Source organism: Salvelinus alpinus, chromosome 21, assembly GCF_045679555.1.
Source record: "Salvelinus alpinus chromosome 21, SLU_Salpinus.1, whole genome shotgun sequence".
Classification (NCBI taxonomy): Eukaryota; Metazoa; Chordata; class Actinopteri; order Salmoniformes; family Salmonidae; genus Salvelinus; species Salvelinus alpinus.
The window spans coordinates 51,366,450-51,388,638 of record NC_092106.1 but is presented as its reverse complement, the minus strand read 5'-3'; the positions used below and the strand labels follow the sequence as shown (position 1 = coordinate 51,388,638).

General features: G+C 42.9%; 1 protein-coding gene across 1 annotated transcript; it reads right to left on the bottom strand.

The window, feature by feature from the left end:
• Positions 1–12,498: 12,498 nt before the first annotated feature.
• mlnr (motilin receptor) lies at positions 12,499–20,418 on the bottom strand. Its single transcript, XM_071358151.1, has 4 exons — positions 20,268–20,418; positions 19,667–20,117; positions 18,903–19,494; positions 12,499–13,049 (listed from the first exon to the last, which is right to left on the bottom strand). Exons 2-4 carry the CDS (start codon positions 19,853–19,855, stop codon positions 12,715–12,717), a joined length of 1,116 nt encoding a protein of 371 aa, XP_071214252.1. The 5' UTR covers positions 19,856–20,117; positions 20,268–20,418; the 3' UTR covers positions 12,499–12,714.
• Between the last annotated feature and the right edge of the window lie 1,771 nt (positions 20,419–22,189).

Below are 22,189 nucleotides of genomic sequence, written 5' to 3'. Positions count from 1 at the left end.
GTCTGCTCTAAGTGGAGTAAATAAGATTAGTGGAGTCAGTCTGCTCTAAGTGGAGTAAATGTGATTAGTGGAGTCAGTCTGCTCTCTCTAAGTGGAGTAAATATGATTAGTGGAGTCAGTCTGCTCTAAGTGGAGTAAATATGATTAGTGGAGTCAGTCTGCTCTAAGTGGAGTAAATATGATTAGTGGAGTCAGTCTGCTCTCAGTGGAGTAAATATGATTAGTGGAGTCAGTCTGCTCTAAGTGGAGTAAATATGATTAGTGGAGTCAGTCTGCTCTAAGTGGAGTAAATGTGATTAGTGGAGTCAGTCTGCTCTCTCTAAGTGGAGTAAATAAGATTAGTGGAGTCAGTCTGCTCTAAGTGGAGTAAATGTGATTAGTGGAGTCAGTCTGCTCTCTCTAAGTGGAGTAAATATGATTAGTGGAGTCAGTCTGCTCTAAGTGGAGTAAATATGATTAGTGGAGTCAGTCTGCTCTCAGTGGAGTAAATATGATTAGTGGAGTCAGTCTGCTCTAAGTGGAGTAAATATGATTAGTGGAGTCAGTCTGCTCTAAGTGGAGTAAATATGATTAGTGGAGTCAGTCTGCTCTCAGTGGAGTAAATATGATTAGTGGAGTCAGTCTGCTCTAAGTGGAGTAAATATGATTAGTGGAGTCAGTCTGCTCTAAGTGGAGTAAATATGATTAGTGGAGTCAGTCTGCTCTCAGTGGAGTAAATATGATTAGTGGAGTCAGTCTGCTCTAAGTGGAGTAAATAAGATTAGTGGAGTCAGTCTGCTCTAAGTGGAGTAAATATGATTAGTGGAGTCAGTCTGCTCTAAGTGGAGTAAATATGATTAGTGGAGTCAGTCTGCTCTCAGTGGAGTAAATATGATTAGTGGAGTCAGTCTGCTCTAAGTGGAGTAAATATGATTAGTGGAGTCAGTCTGCTCTAAGTGGAGTAAATATGATTAGTGGAGTCAGTCTGCTCTAAGTGGAGTAAATATGATTAGTGGAGTCAGTCTGCTCTAAGTGGAGTAAATATGATTAGTGGAGTCAGTCTGCTCTAAGTGGAGTAAATAAGATTAGTGGAGTCAGTCTGCTCTCTACACACACAGACATCAGTTCTTATTGATCTGCCCTTATCAGGTTTGTGTTCCAGGGGGAGACACAGACAGATAGACAGACAGATATATACACACACAGTGGTGTAAAAAGTACCCAATTATCATACTTGAGTAAAAGTAAAGAATAGAAAATGACTCAAGTCAAAGTGAAAGTCATCCAGTGAAATACTACCTGAGTAAAAGTCTAAAAGTATTTGGTTTGAAATATACTGAAGTATTAAAAATACATATAGTTGATAAAATATACTTAAGTATCAAAAGTAAAAGTATAAATAATTTCAAATTCATTATATTAAGCAAACCAGACGGCACCATTTCCTTGTTTTTATTTATACGGACAGCTAGAGGCACACTCCAAACCCAGACATTACAAACGAAGCATTTTGTGTTTAGTGAGTCTGCCAGATCAGAGGCAGTAGATGACCAGGGATGTTCTCTTGATACAGTAAGTGTGTGAATTGGACCAGTTTCCTGTCCTGCTAAGAATTCAAAATGTAACTAGTAACTCCCTGACATTGGGTGTCAGGGAAAATATATGAAGTAAAAAGTACAGTATTTTCTTTAGGAATGTAGTGAAGTAAAAGTCATCAAAAATATAAATAGTAAAGTAGATAACCCCCCAAAAAACTACTTAAGTAGTACTTTAAAGTATTTTTACTTAAGTACTTTACACGCACACAGAGGCAAATGTCCACACAACAGACATTTAATGACTACAACCTGTATTAAACACACTTTTATATAATTTCTGAGAACAAGTTAATACCTTGAAGTGACAAAGAGCTCTTGAGAAAGACATTTCTGTAGCAGTACGAATGTGTTTGTAGCAGAACTGCAATGAGGTACTCTGATACAGTCTTCAGAAAGTATTACAACCCCTTGACTTTTTCCCCCCATTTTTGTTGTGTTTCCGCCTGAATTTAAAAACGGATTAAATTGAGATGTCTTGTCACTGCCCTTAATAACACAATATCCCATAATGTCAAAGTGGAATTATGTTTTTTTGAAATTATTTCAATAAAATATAAAAAGCTGAAATGTATTGAGTCAATAAGTATTCAACCCCGTTGTTATGGCGATGCCTATATACAGTACATTCTGAAAGTATTCAGACCCCTTCCCTTTTTCCACATTTTGTTACGTTACAGCCTTATTCTAAAATGGATTTAAAAAATGGTTTTCCTCATCAATCTACACACAATACCCCATAATGACAAAGTAAAAACAGGTTTTTAGAAATGTTTGTAAATTTAACTGAAATATCGCATTTACGTAAGTACTCAGACACTTTAATCAGTACGTTGTTGAAGCACCTTTGGCAGAGATCTGGGGAAGGGTACCATTTTTTTTCAGCATTGAAGGTCCCTAAGCACACAATGGCCTCCATCATTCTTAAATGGAATAAGTTTGGAACCACCAAGACTCTTCCTAGAGCTGGCCGCCCGGCCAAAGTGAGCAGTCGGGGGAGAAGGGCCTTGGTCTGGGAGGTGAACAAGAACCCAGTAGTCACTCTAACAGAGCTCCAGAGTTCCTCTGTGGAGTTGGGAGAACCTTCCAGAAGGACAACCATCTCTGCAGCACTCCACCAATCAGGCCTTCAAGGTCGAGTGGCCAGACGGAAGCCACTCCTCAGTAAAAGGCACATGACAGCCCGCTTGGAGTTTGCCAAAAGACACCTAAAGACTCTCAGACCATGAGAAACAAGATTCTCTGGTCTGATGAAACCAAGATCGAACTCTTTGGCCTGAACGCCAAGCGTCACATCTGGAGGAAACCTGGTACCATCCCTATGGTGAAGCATGGAGGTGGCAGCATCATGCTGTGGGGATGTTTTTCAGAGGCAGGGACTGGGAGAGTAGTCAGGACCGAGGGAAAGATGAACAGAGCAAAGTACAGAGAGATCCTTTATGAAAACCTGCTCCAGAGTGCTCAAGACCTCAGACTGGTGACGAAGGTTCACCTTCCAGAAGGACAACGACTCTAAGCACACAGCCAAGACACGCAGGAGTGGCTTCGGGACAAGACTCTGAATGTCCTTGAGTGGCCCAGCCAGAGCCCCGACTTGAACCCGATCGGACATCTCTGGAGACCTGAAAATAGCTGTTCAGCAACACTCCCCATCCAACCTGACAGAGTTTGAGAATATCTGCAGAGAAGAATGAGAGAAACTCCCCAAATACAGGTGTCGTGTCTCTGACTTATCATTAAATGTGAAAACCTATTTTATCAATTCTCTGTCATTTTTATTACGTGATTAAACTAATCATGTAAATGTAATTAACTAGGAAGACGGGGCACCACGGAAAATGTTGGTTTATAGAGTCATAACTTCAGATTTTAATATCTGATCAATTAGTCTTCTATTAATTAATTATAATTATTACCTTCCGTCAGTCTCATCTGAACGTCGTAAAATTCTTGGTTATCTGCACGAACCCTAGTTTCCATAATGAATCAGCAACATACAAATTGGCTTAATTATTTATTTACTAACTAAATAATCACAGAAATACATAAACAAACAGTAGATATTGGTTATTAAAAATGATAGGAAAGAGTCCCTAGTGGGCTAAGCCGATATGACGGCTTGGTAGACAAAGTGAAGGGGGTGTGGACTGAGAAAGAGCGGGAAAGGCAACATGGATTCATTACACACAGTCTATAATTATATTAATTGAAATGCTAATCCTTTGCCCATGAACGGGCGGTTCCATGATGCTTAATGTGATGTCTGGGCTCACGGGGGTGTGGCCACTGACTATTTAATCTTTATATGAAAAATCCATACTCTCATTTAGAAGATTAATATCACATTACATCTTTACACAAATAGTTTCATGTTTAATCACATACTTTTCACAGTATTTAGATGTACAGTAAACCTGACAGCTGGGAAATATACACTTTAAGAGAGATAGTTACAGTTATGTGTGTTTCCTGTCCTTCATGAGACCAAATGAAACACATTCGTCACAACTGTCCCTTAAGTGTCCACAGACTATTCCCACATTCTCAAAATAAGCAATATTGTTTAATTCTCCTATTTTGGGGATTTAGGAATTCGGCCAAGGGAAGTCCTTTGTTCTCTCTCTCTCCCTTTCTGCATGACCAGGGGGAGAGCGTCTCCACCAGGAATTTATGACCGGAGATACTAAAACCTGGGTGTAGGAGAGAGTGAGAGAGGGGGGAATACCACGATCTACCCCCAGAAAGGGCCACGTCATGACACAGGTGTGCCAAGCTTGTAGCGTCATACCCGAGAAGACTCGAGGCTGTAATCACTTCCAAAGGTGCTTCAACAAAGTACTGAGTAAAGGGTCTGAATACTTCTGTAAATGTCATATTTCAATTCTAAAAACCTGTTTTCACTTTGTCATTATGGGGTATTGTGATGTCATTATGGGGTATTATGATGTCATTATGGGGTATTATGATGTCATAATGGGGTATTGTGATGTCATAATGGGGTATTGTGATGTCATAATGGGGTATTGTGATGTAATAATGGGGTATTGTGATGTCATTATGGGGTATTGTGATGTCATTATGGGGTATTGTGTGTAGATTGATGAGGGGGGAAAAAACTATGAAATACATTTTAGAATAAGGCTGTAATGTACGAGGCCAATGGTGACTTTAAAACAGTTACAGATTTTAATGGCTGTGATAGGAGAAAACTGAGGATGAATCAACAACATTGTAGTTACTCCACAATACTAACCGAAATGGCAGAGTGAAAAGAAGGAAGCCGGTACATAAATAAAATATTCCAAAACATGCATCCTGTTTACAACAAGGCATTAAAGTAATACTTCAAAAATGTGGCAAAGAAATCAATTTGCATACCGAATACAAAGTGCTATGTTTGGCGCAAATCCAATACAACTCATTATTGAGTACCACTCCCCATATTTTAATAGTGGTGGCGGCATCATGTTATGGGTATGCTTGTAATCGTTAAGGACTGGGGAGATTTTCAGGATAAAAAAGAAACGGAATGGAGAAAAGCACAAATAAAATCTTGGTTTAGTCTGCTTTCCACCAGACACTGGGATATGAATTCACCTTTCTGCAGAACAATAACCTACAAGGCCAAATCTACACCGGAGTTGTTTACCAAGAAGACACTGAATGTTCCTGAGTGGCCCGAGTTACAGGTTTGACTTAAATCTACTTGAAAATCTATGGCAAGACCTGAAAAAGGTTTTCTAACGATGATCAACAACCAACTTGACAGATCTTGAAGAATTTTAAAAAGAATAACGGGCAAATATTGTACAATCCAGGTGTGGAAAGCTCTTAGAGACTTACCCAGAAAGACTCACAGCTGTAATCGCTGCCAATGAGGATTTTAACATGTATTGACTCAGGGGTGTGAATACTTATGTAAATGAGATATTTATGTATTTCATTTTCAATAAATTTGCAAACATTTCTAAAACCATATTTTCACATGATCATGATGTGCTATTGTGTGTAGATGGGTGAGAGTAAGTTGTAACCCAACTAAAGGTGGAGTAAGTCGATGGGTATGACTACTTTCTGAAGGCTCTGTACATAGATAACTATAACTAATACTGAGGCAAACAGGTCCCTTCATATCTGGAAACCCAACATCAAAATGACAGACACAGTTCTCTACACACAGTCCTCTACACACAGTACAGCACTCTACACAGTCCTCTACACACAGTACAGTCCTCTACACACAGTACAGTCCTTTACACACAGTCCTCTACACACTACACACAGTACAGTCCTCTACACACAGAACAGTCCTCTACACATAGTCCTCTACACACAGTCCTCTACACACAGTCCTCTACACACAGTCCTCTACACACAGTCCTCTACACACAGTCCTCTACACACAGTCCTCTACACACAGTCCTCTACAGCACAGTCCTCTACAGCACAGTCCTCTACAGCACAGTCCTCTACACACAGCACAGTCCTCTACACACAGCACAGTCCTCTACAGCACAGTCCTCTACACACAGCACAGTCCTCTACACACAGCACAGTCCTCTACACACAGCACAGTCCTCTACACACAGTCCTCTACACACAGTCCTCTACACACAGTCCTCTACACACAGTCCTCTACACACAGCACAGTCCTCTACACACAGTCCTCTACACACAGCACAGTCCTCTACACACAGTCCTCTACACACAGTCCTCTACACACAGTCCTCTCCACTACAGTCCTCTACACACAGTCCTCTACACACAGTCCTCTACACACAGCACAGTCCTCTACACACAGCACAGTCCTCAACACACAGCACAGTCCTCAACACACAGCACAGTCCTCAACACACAGCACAGTCCTCAACACACAGCACAGTCCTCTACACACAGTCCTCTACACACAGTCCTCTACACACAGTTCTCTACACACAGTCCTCTACACACAGTCCTCTACACACAGCACAGTCCTCTACACACAGCACAGTCCTCTACACACAGTACAGTCCTCTACACACAGTACAGTCCTCTACACACAGCACAGTCCTCTACACACAGCACAGTCCTCAACACACAGCACAGTCCTCTACACACAGCACAGTCCTCTACACACAGCACAGTCCTCTACACACAGTCCTCTACACACAGTCCTCTACACACAGTCCTCTACACACAGTCCTCTACACACAGTCCTCTACACACAGCACAGTCCTCTACACACAGTACAGGCCTCTACACACAGCACAGTCCTCTACACACAGCACAGTCCTCTACACACAGCACAGTCCTCAACACACAGTACAGTCCTCTACACACAGCACAGTCCTCTACACACAGCACAGTCCTCAACACACAGCACAGTCCTCTACACACAGCACAGTCCTCTACACACAGCACAGTCCTCTACACACAGTACAGTCCTCTACACACAGCACAGTCCTCTACACACAGCACAGTCCTCTACACACAGCACAGTCCTCTACACACAGCACAGTCCTCTACACACAGTACAGGCCTCTACACACAGCACAGTCCTCTACACACAGCACAGTCCTCAACACACAGTACAGTCCTCTACACACAGCACAGTCCTCAACACACAGCACAGTCCTCTACACACAGCACAGTCATCTACACACAGCACAGTCCTCTACACACAGTACAGTCCTCAACACACAGTACAGTCCTCTACACACAGCACAGTCCTCTACACACAGCACAGTCCTCAACACACAGCACAGTCCTCTACACACAGCACAGTCATCTACACACAGCACAGTCCTCTACACACAGTACAGTCCTCTACACACAGCACAGTCCTCTACACACAGTACAGTCCTCTACACACAGCACAGTCCTCTACACACAGTACAGTCCTCTACACACAGCACAGTCCTCTACACACAGCACAGTCCTCTACACACAGCACAGTCCTCAACACACAGCACAGTCCTCTACACACAGTACAGTCCTCAACACACAGTACAGTCCTCTACACACAGCACAGTCCTCTACACACAGCACAGTCCTCAACACACAGCACAGTCCTCTACACACAGGACAGTCATCTACACACAGTCCTCTACACACAGTCCTCTACACACAGTACAGCTTGACATTAAATAAAACAAACTTAACACATCACTCAGCATTTAAACAGACAAAATGGAGATTTAGTTAACTTGGCAGTCTTGTCTCTCTCTGTCTAAACAGGATAATGAGGCGTGAGACTAAACATGAATTAGTCCATTTAGGTCAAACTAATGAACCATCCAGTATCTTTTGCCCAAAGTGGTTGCACCAGCAGCTCATCACGTCCCATCGCTACAATATGTAAATACACATGAATATTCAAACATTTCACATAGAATAACAGTCGAGACAAACCCAGTCGCTGTGAATCTACTGCAACCCAGAGCCCTTTCCTTCACCTCCAACTAGAAGACAAAAGCCCAGGTTCCCTTTATAAAACACCTCTCTCTGAAATATGGCTTCATCCCTCCATCTCTCCCAAAACCACTGCAACAATCTCTCCAGTTTATAATCAGGATGACAGCAGGTCAACTCTGTCCTCTATAAACACAGTTTTAACACTCTCAGCTACATAGTGTTGTAGTGTGACTGTACTCATAGTGTTGAAGTGTGACTGTACTGGATGCTACATAGTGTTGTAGTGTGACTGTATTCATAGTGTTGAAGTGTGACTGTACTGGATGCTACATAGTGTTGTAGTGTGACTGTATTCATAGTGTTGAAGTGTGACTGTACTCATCGTGTTGTAGTGTGACTGTACTCATAGTGTTGAAGTGTGACTGTACTCATAGTGTTGTAGTGTGACTGTACTGGATGCTACATAGTGTTGTAGTGTGACTGTACTCATAGTGTTGTAGTGTGACTGTACTCATAGTGTTGAAGTGTGACTGTACTGGATGCTACATAGTGTTGTAGTGTGACTGTACTCATAGTGTTGTAGTGTGACTGTACTCATAGTGTTGTAGTGTGACTGTACTGGATGCTACATGGTGTTGTAGTGTGACTGTACTCATAGTGTTGAAGTGTGACTGTACTCATCGTGTTGTAGTGTGACTGTACTCATAGTGTTGAAGTGTGACTGTACTCATAGTGTTGTAGTGTGACTGTACTGGATGCTACATAGTGTTGTAGTGTGACTGTACTCATAGTGTTGAAGTGTGACTGTACTCATCGTGTTGTAGTGTGACTGTACTCATAGTGTTGAAGTGTGACTGTACTCATAGTGTTGTAGTGTGACTGTACTGGATGCTACATGGTGTTGTAGTGTGACTGTACTCATAGTGTTGTAGTGTGACTGTACTGGATGCTACATAGTGTTGTAGTGTGACTGTACTCATAGTGTTGTAGTGTGACTGTACTCATAGTGTTGTAGTGTGACTGTACTGGATGCTACATAGTGTTGTAGTGTGACTGTACTGGATGCTACATAGTGTTGTAGTGTGACTGTACTGGATGCTACATAGTGTTGTAGTGTGACTGTACTCATAGTGTTGTAGTGTGACTGTACTGGATGCTACATAGTGTTGTAGTGTGACTGTACTCATCGTGTTGTAGTGTGACTGTACTCATAGTGTTGTAGTGTGACTGTACTCATCGTGTTGAAGTGTGACTGTACTCATCGTGTTGAAGTGTGACTGTACTCATCGTGTTGTAGTGTGACTGTACTCATAGTGTTGAAGTGTGACTGTACTCATAGTGTTGAAGTGTGACTGTACTCATAGTGTTGAAGTGTGACTGTACTCATAGTGTTGAAGTGTGACTGTACTCATAGTGTTGAAGTGTGACTGTACTCATAGTGTTGTAGTGTGACTGTACTCATAGTGTTGTAGTGTGACTGTACTGGATGCTACATAGTGTTGTAGTGTGACTGTACTGGATGCTACATAGTGTTGTAGTGTGACTGTACTGGATGCTACATAGTGTTGTAGTGTGACTGTACTCATAGTGTTGTAGTGTGACTGTACTGGATGCTACATAGTGTTGTAGTGTGACTGTACTCATCGTGTTGTAGTGTGACTGTACTCATAGTGTTGTAGTGTGACTGTACTCATCGTGTTGAAGTGTGACTGTACTCATAGTGTTGAAGTGTGACTGTACTCATCGTGTTGTAGTGTGACTGTACTCATAGTGTTGAAGTGTGACTGTACTCATAGTGTTGAAGTGTGACTGTACTCATAGTGTTGAAGTGTGACTGTACTCATAGTGTTGAAGTGTGACTGTACTCATAGTGTTGAAGTGTGACTGTACTCATAGTGTTGAAGTGTGACTGTACTCATAGTGTTGAAGTGTGACTGTACTCATAGTGTTGAAGTGTGACTGTACTCATAGTGTTGTAGTGTGACTGTACTCATAGTGTTGTAGTGTGACTGTACTCATAGTGTTGTAGTGTGACTGTACTCATAGTGTTGTAGTGTGACTGTACTGGATGCTACATAGTGTTGTAGTGTGACTGTACTGGATGCTACATAGTGTTGTAGTGTGACTGTACTGGATGCTACATGGGGTTGAGGTGTGACTGTACTCATAGTGTTGTAGTGTGACTGTACTGGATGCTACATAGTGTTGAAGTGTGACTGTACTCATAGTGTTGAAGTGTGACTGTACTGGATGCTACATAGTGTTGTAGTGTGTCTGTACTCATAGTGTTGTAGTGTGACTGTACTGGATGCTACATAGTGTTGTAGTGTGACTGTACTGGATGCTACATAGTGTTGTAGTGTGACTGTACTCATAGTGTTGAAGTGTGACTGTACTCATAGTGTTGAAGTGTGACTGTACTCATAGTGTTGTAGTGTGACTGTACTCATAGTGTTGTAGTGTGACTGTACTGGATGCTACATAGTGTTGTAGTGTGACTGTACTGGATGCTACATAGTGTTGTAGTGTGACTGTACTGGATGCTACATAGTGTTGTAGTGTGACTGTACTCATAGTGTTGTAGTGTGACTGTACTGGATGCTACATAGTGTTGTAGTGTGACTGTACTCATCGTGTTGTAGTGTGACTGTACTCATAGTGTTGTAGTGTGACTGTACTCATCGTGTTGAAGTGTGACTGTACTCATAGTGTTGAAGTGTGACTGTACTCATCGTGTTGTAGTGTGACTGTACTCATAGTGTTGAAGTGTGACTGTACTCATAGTGTTGAAGTGTGACTGTACTCATAGTGTTGAAGTGTGACTGTACTCATAGTGTTGAAGTGTGACTGTACTCATAGTGTTGAAGTGTGACTGTACTCATAGTGTTGAAGTGTGACTGTACTCATAGTGTTGAAGTGTGACTGTACTCATAGTGTTGAAGTGTGACTGTACTCATAGTGTTGTAGTGTGACTGTACTCATAGTGTTGTAGTGTGACTGTACTCATAGTGTTGTAGTGTGACTGTACTCATAGTGTTGTAGTGTGACTGTACTGGATGCTACATAGTGTTGTAGTGTGACTGTACTGGATGCTACATAGTGTTGTAGTGTGACTGTACTGGATGCTACATGGGGTTGAAGTGTGACTGTACTCATAGTGTTGTAGTGTGACTGTACTGGATGCTACATAGTGTTGAAGTGTGACTGTACTCATAGTGTTGAAGTGTGACTGTACTGGATGCTACATAGTGTTGTAGTGTGTCTGTACTCATAGTGTTGTAGTGTGACTGTACTGGATGCTACATAGTGTTGTAGTGTGACTGTACTGGATGCTACATAGTGTTGTAGTGTGACTGTACTCATAGTGTTGTAGTGTGACTGTACTCATAGTGTTGAAGTGTGACTGTACTCATAGTGTTGTAGTGTGACTGTACTCATAGTGTTGTAGTGTGACTGTACTCATAGTGTTGAAGTGTGACTGTACTCATAGTGTTGTAGTGTGACTGTACTCATAGTGTTGAAGTGTGACTGTACTCATAGTGTTGTAGTGTGACTGTACTGGATGCTACATAGTGTTGTAGTGTGACTGTACTCATAGTGTTGTAGTGTGACTGTACTCATAGTGTTCAAGTGTGACTGTACTGGATGCTACATAGTGTTGTAGTGTGACTGTACTGGATGCTACATAGTGTTGTAGTGTGACTGTACTCATAGTGTTGAAGTGTGACTGTACTCATAGTGTTGTAGTGTGACTGTACTGGATGCTACATAGTGTTGTAGTGTGACTGTACTCATAGTGTTGTAGTGTGACTGTACTCATAGTGTTGTAGTGTGACTGTATTCATAGTGTTGAAGTGTGACTGTACTGGATGCTACATAGTGTTGTAGTGTGACTGTACTCATAGTGTTGTAGTGTGACTGTACTGGATGCTACATAGTGTTGAAGTGTGACTGTACTGGATGCTACATAGTGTTGTAGTGTGACTGTACTCATAGTGTTGTAGTGTGACTGTACTGGATGCTACATAGTGTTGTAGTGTGACTGTACTCATAGTGTTGTAGTGTGACTGTACTGGATGCTACATAGTGTTGAAGTGTGACTGTACTCATAGTGTTGTAGTGTGACTGTACTGGATGCTACATAGTGTTGAAGTGTGACTGTACTGGATGCTACATAGTGTTGAAGTGTGACTGTACTCATAGTGTTGTAGTGTGACTGTACTGGATGCTACATAGTGTTGTAGTGTGACTGTACTGGATGCTACATAGTGTTGTAGTGTGACTGTACTGGATGCTACATAGTGTTGTAGTGTGACTGTACTGGATGCTACATAGTGTTGTAGTGTGACTGTACTCATAGTGTTGTAGTGTGACTGTACTGGATGCTACATAGTGTTGTAGTGTGACTGTACTGGATGCTACATAGTGTTGTAGTGTGACTGTACTGGATGCTACATAGTGTTGTAGTGTGACTGTACTGGATGCTACATAGTGTTGTAGTGTGACTGTACTCATAGTGTTGTAGTGTGACTGTACTGGATGCTACATAGTGTTGTAGTGTGACTGTACTGGATGCTACATAGTGTTGTAGTGTGACTGTACTGGATGCTACATAGTGTTGTAGTGTGACTGTACTGGACGCTACATAGTGTTGTAGTGTGACTGTACTGGATGTCATCTCCTGCACCAGACACTTCTTTCCAAACCCTGGGAGGTTAGAGGTCATGGCACTGTCCTTAGCAACCTCCTACACTCCGATCATGGTATCGTCCAGTGTGGTGGTTTCTTCTCTGAGGGACAGCTGCTGTCTCTGTCCGGTTGGTCGATGGTTGTTGTCACCATAGCGTCGGGGGTGGGGCTCGTGTCTAAGCAGGAAGAGGCGGTGCACGGCGGCGCGGTACTTCCTGGACATGAGGTTGTAGAGGACAGGGTTGATGGAGGCGCTGAGGTAACAGAGGACCATGGAGCCTACGTTGAAGTCCTGGCTCAGTTTCGCCTCCTCGTAGTCATCCACCTGGGCAAACAGGCTACGGCCAATATGGTAGGGCAGCCAACAGATCACAAACGCCAGGACTACTATCACTGGTGGAGGATGAGGGAGGAATGAGAGAAATGGAACCTTTATTTAACCTTTATTTAACTAGGCAAGTCAGTTAAGAACACATTCTTATTTACAATGACGGCCTACGGAAAGAGAGAGAAAGAGAGAAAGAGAGAGAGAGAGAGAGAGAGAAAGAGGGGAGAGAGAGAGAGAGAGAAAGAGGGGAGAGAGAGAAAGAGAGAGAAAGATGATAGTGATAGGGGTTTGAGCTATGCAACCAAGTAGTTCCATAATAAAAGGTAAAGGGGCCCAGAACTGATCCTTGTGGTACACCATACATATTTTAACTTTAAAGTGATGGGACGATTTGTCATTCATATGAAAAAAGTGATACCTGTGGACTTCTCTTAAAAACTTAAACAATGCCTGTCCATAGAATCCAACAAGAGTTTCCAATCTGTCTAAACATATGTATGATTCGTAACAGTATGTGATGGTCAGGTGTTTCACTGAGATTGAGGAGCACTAGAGGGATATAAACTACTGTGTGATTGAGGAGCACTAGAGGGATATAAACTACTGGGACCAAAAGTGGACACCTGCTCGTCAAACATCTCATTCCAAAATCATTGGCATTAAAATGGAGTTGGTCCCTCCCTCCCTTTGCTGCTATAACAGCCTCCACTCTTCTGGGAAGGCTTTCCACTAGATGTTGGAACATTGCTGCTATAACAGCCTCCACTCTTCTGGGAAGGCTTTCCACTAGATGTTGGAACATTGCTGCTATAACAGCCTCCGCTCTTCTGGGAAGGCTTTCCACTAGATGTTGGAACATTGCTGCTATAACAGCCTCCACTCTTCTGGGAAGGCTTTCCACTAGATGTTGGAACATTGCTGCTATAACAGCCTCCGCTCTTCTGGGAAGGCTTTCCACTAGATGTTGGAACATTGCTGCTATAACAGGCTCCGCTCTTCTGGGAAGGCTTTCCACTTTCCACTAGATGTTGGAACATTGCTGCTATAACAGCCTCCGCTCTTCTGGGAAGGCTTTCCACTAGATGTTGGAACATTGCTGCTATAACAGCCTCCGCTCTTCTGGGAAGGCTTTCCACTAGATGTTGGAACATTGTTGCTATAACAGCCTCCGCTCTTCTGGTAAGGCTTTCCACTAGATGTTGGAACATTGCTGCTATAACAGCCTCCACTCTTCTGGGAAGGCTTTCCACTAGATGTTGGAACATTGTTGCGGGGACTTGCTTCCATTCAGCCACAAGAGCATTAGTGAGGTCCGGCAGTGATGTTGGGAGATTAGTCCTGGCTCGCAGTCGGAGTTCCAATGCATCCCAAAGGTGTTCGATGGGGTTGAGGTCAGGGCTCTGTGCAGGCCAGTCAAGTTCTTCCACACCGATGTCGACAAACCATTTCTGTATGGACCTCGCTTTGTGCACGGGGGCATTGTCATGCTGAAACAGGAAAGGGCCTTCCCCAAACTGTTTCCACAAAGTTGGAAGCACAGAATCGTCTAGAATGTCATTGTATGCTGTATGAAAAATATGAAAAACAGCCCCAGACCATTATTCCTCCTCCACCAAACTTTACAGTTGGCACTATGCATTCTGGCAGGTAGCATTCTCCTGGCATCCGCCAAACCCCGATAAGTCCGTCAGACTGCCAGATGGTGAAGCGTGATTCATTGTTCCAGAGAACACGTTTCCCCTGTTCCAGAGTCCAATGGCGGCGTACTTTACACCACTCCAGCCGACGCTTGGCATTGCGCATGGTGATCTTAGGCTTGTGTGCGGCTGCTCGGCCACGGAAACCCATTTCATGAAGCTCCCGACAAACAGTTATTGTGCTGAAGTTGCTTCCAGAGGCAGTTTGGAACTCGGTAGTGAGTGTTGCAACCGAGGAAAGACAATTTTTACGCGCTTCAGCACTCGGCGATCCCGTTCTGTGAGCTTCACGGCTGAGCCGTTGTTGCTCTTAGACGTTTCCATACTTTTGCATATATAGTGTATCAGCTATGTGACAGCGGCTGTCATGTTACCTATACTCTGTTGGAAAGGCGATGAATTAGTATAACCCTAATGTAGGGGGGGAGCAACAAGGTCATGAAAATCCCCATTATCTCTGAATAATGAGTCCCTTTGATGACAATCCAATTTGTGGACTGAAAAAGCTGGCGACATGGTATCTGCTGTGCACTGTGGTTGTCTAGCTAATTCATATAGAAGCAGATACAGTAAATAATGACAGGCCACTGATGAACACACAGGATTCACGATTCCAGTAGAACACGACAGGACTACAAATCAAGGACTACAAATCAAGGACTACAAATCAAGGACTACAAATCAAGGACTACAAATCAAGGACTACAAATCAAGGACTACAAATCAAGGACTACAAATCAAGGACTACAAATCAAGTTGGTAGGCTACGTAGGCGGTCAATGGACATCATTGGTTCTACTAAACAGGCTTTTAGAGTCCTTATTAGGTCACACACACTGTCTTTCTCCTTGCAGTGAACCGTTAATATCATCAGGGTTTTGTTCTGACATTAAAAACAAACTTATACTACAGCATTGTTGAATACTCGTTTCTGATTGGCTTTAAGGGCATTCTAGAATGGACATTAAAACCAGTTATACCATGGTATTGTTGAATACTCGTTTCTGATTGGCTTTAAGGGCATTCTAGAGCGTGCATTATTTAAGTGATAATGCCAGAGAAGGCGGTATTTGGAGGATATATTGGCACGGTTTGCTGGCCCTCGACTTTGTCACACCCGTGCCAATATATCCTCCAAACACCGACTTTGATGGCATTATCACTTTTATACAACGGGTTACCAACATATTCAAATAATGAGGAATTATTTTGATTAATTTATTTATACTATATCATCCTTCCACGAGATATAGTCCCGACACAAATCTAGGGTTGCTACCGAAGCCGGCTGGTCGTTCGTTCTTTCAGTTCGGATACAAGAAACACGACCCAGTCGTTCAGTCTTTTTGTTCTGTATCTATGGACCCCAGTTGTTCGTTGTAAATGTTCCATTGCCATACTGGCTGGCAATGTTATTATCCCTTGCTCGCTAGCTAGCCAACTACGGCTAATTTACAGTCACGTCAAACAGTTCAGACAGAACAGCAAAGCAACCCTAGATTTGTTTCAGGACTATATCTCGTGGAAGGATGAAAAAATATGAATAAATTCATTAAAATAAAGTTAATGAAAATATGTCCAGTATTGTGTGACTATGTTGGTAATCCGTTGTATAAAAGTGATAATGCCCGAGAAGCCGATGTTTGGAGAGTATATTAGGCATGAGTGTTGTTAGGCCCGGGACTAAATCAAAAATAAAGCATGGTACATTTTCATAGTAGATTTCAATGGCTATAGTGCCATAGTTACTTGGTCTGTGTTTGAGCTGCTTTTGAAAGCAAAAGTCCAATTGAAAATATTATTGTTATGGTTAAATTTCGATTTTCGTAATAATAGCAAGCTAGGAATGATGGTTTGGTTAGATGAACGAGCAAGTCTGTTTTGTTTGGTTACCAAGGCAACTACCGTAGCTGTCTAGTAAACTTGCTCGCTACTTCAATGGTTCTAGTGTGAAATGAACATATATCTAGTGTGAAATGAACATATATCTAGTGAGAAATGAACATATATCTAGTGTGAAATGAACATATATCTAGTGTGAAATGAACATTTATCTAGTGTGAAATGAACATTTATCTAGTGTGAAATGAACATATATCTACTGTGAAATGAACATTTATCTAGTGAGAAATGAACATTTATCTAGTGTGAAATGAACATATATCTACTGTGAAATGAACATATATCTAGTGTGAAATGAACATATATCTAGTGTGAAATGAACATATATCTAGTGTGAAATGAACATATATCTAGTGTGAAATGAACATATATCTAGTGTGAAATGAACATTTATCTAGTGTGAAATGAACATATATCTAGTGTGAAATGAACATATATCTAGTGAGAAATGAACATATATCTCTAGTGAGAAATGTGTTAAATTATAGCCATGGTATAAAAAGGGATAATCAACTCGTGGCTTTTCTCTGGAAAATAATACAACTCCGCGGTCGGTCAGTTCCACTCCAACACACCTTCCGTGTTCATTATGTCCCATTGAACGCATAGCCTCTTGTTGATAATCCCTTACATAACGGGGACGGCTGGAGAAGATATCGGGACAGCTTGCAATCATGACAATAAACACCTACACATGCAGACCGTAGTTGCTACAAAGTTACAGAAAGCTAAACCAAATAAACATACAAACCGAAATTGGATGCAATGTCCAAGGAAGACAAACGTAGCTTGCTAACGCTACCAACTGATTTGTTTTTGCAGAGACATATTTTTTTTTGGGGGGGGGAGCATCTGATGATGACCTAACGTGGTGAGTGATGAACGGGAATTTATCCGGTCCCCTACTGTCCTCATGAAGTAACCGGAGCTAAAATATGTCAAATCCTTCCCCTAGTTTAACCAGCTGTCTTTCAGCAACTGCTATTTAATTCGGGTTGTTTGCTAGCAACAAACTGTTTGCCTAGCTTCTAGCCTAGTGTTGAATATTCAAAGTGATCTCGTCCTAATGAACAGTAGATGGCACTATGCCAGGAATAAGGTATCATCATCAGCTCATTGTTATGGATGTATTCAAATGAATGTCTCTAGAAAACAGCTTAAACGAACCCAAAAGCAGCTACTTTGCTGTTATTCTGGCTGCAGAGGTCGTGACTGTGTTGATTCCTTACATAATTACATGCTGGAAACATAAAACTATCTTGACTTCTTGACGGACAGCGTACACACGATGGAGACGGACTGTGTTATGTGACGGACAGCGTACACACTATGGAGACGGACTGTGTTACGTGACGGACAGCGTACACACGATGGAGACGGACTGTGTTATGTGACGGACAGCGTACACCCTATGGAGACGGACTGTGCTATGTGACGGACTGTGCTATGTGACGGACTGTGCTGTGTGACGGACTGTGCTGTGTGACGGACTGTGCTGTGTGACGGACTGTGTTATGTGACGGACTGTGTTATGTCTAGTGGTGGATTAAGCTGTGGACACACTCTCTAAAACACCTAGAATTAATAGTATATTAAACCAAATGTACTGTAGTTAATATAAACTATAATAATAATATTAACTGTACTGTAGTTAATATAAACTGTATTAATACTATTAACTGTAGTTAATATAAACTATAATAATAATATTAACTGTACTGTAGTTAATATAAACTATAATAATACTATTAACTGTAGTTAATATAAACTATAATAATACTATTAACTGTAGTTAATATAAACTATAATAATACTATTAACTGTAGTTAATATAAACTATAATAATACTATTAACTGTAGTTAATATAAACTATAATACTATTAACTGTAGTTAATATAAACTATAATAATAATATTAACTGTAGTTAATATAAACTATAATAATAATATTAACTGTAGTTAATATAAACTATAATAATACTATTAACTCTAGTTAATATAAACTGAGATAATACTAATTAGCTGTGTTTGTTTTCTCTCAGTTGAGTTTTGCTGCTGGATTAAAAGATGTCTGTTCCTGATATCACCTCAAAAGTCGTGTCAACAACTTTCAATTTTACTAACCGCTATTATCTAATTGATTTAACACAACGTTTTAATGACAGGGTAAAATGGGTCCTGAAGTAGCATCAATTTATCCTGCAGGCAGGAGTCTTCAAAAAACATTTGACCTCGAGACACTTGAAATGATGACTATCCTCAGTACACTCACTCATTCTAGTATAAAAAACAGAGGGTTATATCTCGACGGTCACTCACCCAGTATTTTGACGGTCTGTCTGTGCGACCTCTTCCGGGCCGCGGCGTTGGGACCCTGCAGGTCGTTCTTACTCTTCCACAGCTTCCGTACAATGGAACCGTACAGGAAAACCAGGCAGAACATGGGACAGAAGAAATACGTAGTGGAGACCCAGATCATTGTGTGCAACTGCCCTGACCTGATGGCATAGTTGGTATGTTTACACTGTCTCGTACTGTAGTCCGGGTATGTGTCGTTGTCATACTCCACACCCACCAGAAACAGCATGGGGGCAGCAGAGAGCAGAGCAAAGGTCCACAGAGCCATAATGATGTACTGCACCCTGCGTTTGGTCACCACGACTTTAGCTCTGAGGGGGAAACAGATGGCCAGGTATCGCTCCATGCTGAGGGCGGTGATGTGGAGGATGGTGGCGTACGTACAGCCCTCGTTGACGTAGTGGAACAGACGACACACCACCTCCCCAAACAACCAGGGGACGTACTTCCACAGACGGTAGAGGTCAAAGGGCAGGCAGAGGAAGATGAGGAGGTCGGACACAGCCATGGAGGACAGGTAGAGGTTAGTGGTAGTCTTCATATCCTTGAAGCGCTAGGGGGAAGAAGAAGAACAAGAACACGAAGAAGAACAATAATATTTCATTCATTCATTCATCCTTATAATTGCCAGTCCACTCCAGACCTGTCTGACATGGAATTCAAACGGGCAAACTTCTGGAGCTCGTCCTTCCCCCATTTCCTGGTTCTCTAGCCCGCTTCCTTACCTGGATGATGAGGATAGTCATGATGTTTCCCAACACGCCGACCAGGAAGAGGAGGAGACAGATGACGGTAACAGGGATGAGGGTGGAGGTGGGGAACAGAGAGCCTTCGTAGTGATGGTCATCAACCTCCATGTTGTTCGCAGGCCGGGGGGGAGGGAGGAGCTCCGACTGGGGTCTGGACCACGGCATCAGGGCACCGGGAGAGACTGACTGGCTACAGGAGAGAGGAAAGGAGAGAGAGAGGAAAGGAGAGAGAGAGAGAGAGAGAGGAAAGGAGAGAGAGAGAGAGAAAAGCGAGATGAGAGATAGAGGACAAAAGAGAGAGAGAGGAGAGAAGAGAGAGGGGAGAGACAGGCAAAAAGACAAACAGAGAGATAGACAGGCAGAGAGAGAGACAGACAGAGACAAGCAGCGAGAGAGAGAGAGAGATGTCTTCCTATGGAACAGGTCTCTGTTGAAAAATACATTTTTAAATCTCAGCATGATTGATCAATACATTATTAATCTTAAAACTCACATGGCATTATAAATCAACAAGTAATGAAAATGTGAAGAGGCCAAACAGAGATAAGAAAACCAACGATGAGATAATCTTCTGTACCTCTGGAGTGAATCCTCCTGTGTTTTCTATTCTCTCTAGTCCTTAGAGTGGGGTCTCTGTCCCTGGTGCCGTGCGTGTAGAAGGGAGAGAGGAGAAGGCGAACTGAGAGAAAAATGGAGAGGAGGTCTGGAGTGGGACGGAGCTTGATCACATCTCCTCCTCTGCAGGCACAGTGACAGGGGCAGTTGCTGTGTGTGTGTGTGTGTGTGTGTGTGTGTGTGTGTGTGTGTCAAATAGTGAGTGGGCGGATGAGGGAGATGGAGAGTGGGAGGAAAGAGAGAGACAGGGAGAGAGAGAAAGAGAGAAAGGGAGAGAGAGAAAGAGAGAAAGAGAGAGAGAGAAAGAGGGCGAGAGAGGGCGAGAGAAGGAGAAAGAGGGAGGAGAGGGAGGAGAGAGATGGAGAGAGCAAACTGAAGGAGAGATGGAGAGATGGAGGAGAGAGAGCGAGATGGAGAGAGGGAGGATAAAGAGGAGAGAGGGAGAGAGGCAGAGATGGAGAGAGGTAGAGATGAAGAGTGTTAGATAAAAAATAAAATAAAAACTTTATTTGACTCAATGAAAACAAACGTTCAATTTTATTTTAACAGACTAGAAAGTTAAAATATTGTACAAAAAAACTCAAGTGAACATGTCTTGATGAAAATGGAAAGGATAAATATATGTTTTATGAGAGCACGATAACGTCTGTATGAAAACGACAGTTTAGCAATGTGTGTTTGCTGAACTGTCCGTCTGTATAGGTTGGTGTTACTAGAATCTATTATTTGGGGAGGCTGAATGGAAATTGGGACAAATAAAGGCTTCACTGGGGCCTTGTATACACACACATCTTCACTGGGGCCTCGTAGACACACATCTTCACTGGGGCCTCGTAGACACACATCTTCACTGGGGCCTCGTAGACATCTTCACTGGGGCCTCGTAGACACATCCTCACTGGGGCCTCGTAGACACACATCCTCACTGGGGCCTCGTAGACACACATCTTCACTGGGGCCTCGTAGACACACATCTTCACTGGGGCCTCGTAGACACACATCTTCACTGGGGCCTCGTAGACACACATCTTCACTGGGGCCTCGTAGACACATCTTCACTGGGGCCTCGTAGACACACATCTTCACTGGGGCCTCGTAGACACACATCTTCACTGGGGCCTCGTAGACACACATCTTCACTGGGGCCTCGTAGACACACATCTTCACTGGGGCCTCGTAGACACACATCTTCACTGGGGCCTCGTAGACACACATCTTCACTGGGGCCTCGTAGACACACATCTTCACTGGGGCCTCGTAGACACACATCCTCACTGGGGCCTCATAGACACACATCCTCACTGGGGCCTCGTAGACACACATCCTCACTGGGGCCTCGTAGACACACATCCTCACTGGGGCCTCGTAGACACATCCTCACTGGGGCCTCGTAGACACATCTTCACTGGGGCCTCGTAGACACACATCCTCACTGGGGCCTCGTAGACACACATCCTCACTGGGGCCTCGTAGACACACATCTTCACTGGGGCCTCGTGGACACACATCTTCACTGGGGCCTCGTAGACACACATCTTCACTGGGGCCTCGTAGACACACATCTTCACTGGGGCCTCGTAGACACACATCTTCACTGGGGCCTCGTAGACACACATCTTCACTGGGGCCTCGTAGACACACATCTTCACTGGGGCCTCGTAGACACACATCTTCACTGGGGCTTCGTAGACACACATCTTCACTGGGGCCTCGTAGACACACATCTTCACTGGGGCCTCGTAGACACACATCTTCACTGGGGCCTCGTAGACACATCTTCACTGGGGCCTCGTAGACACACATCTTCACTGGGGCTTCGTAGACACATCTTCACTGGGGCCTCGTAGACACACATCTTCACTGGGGCTTCGTAGACACACATCT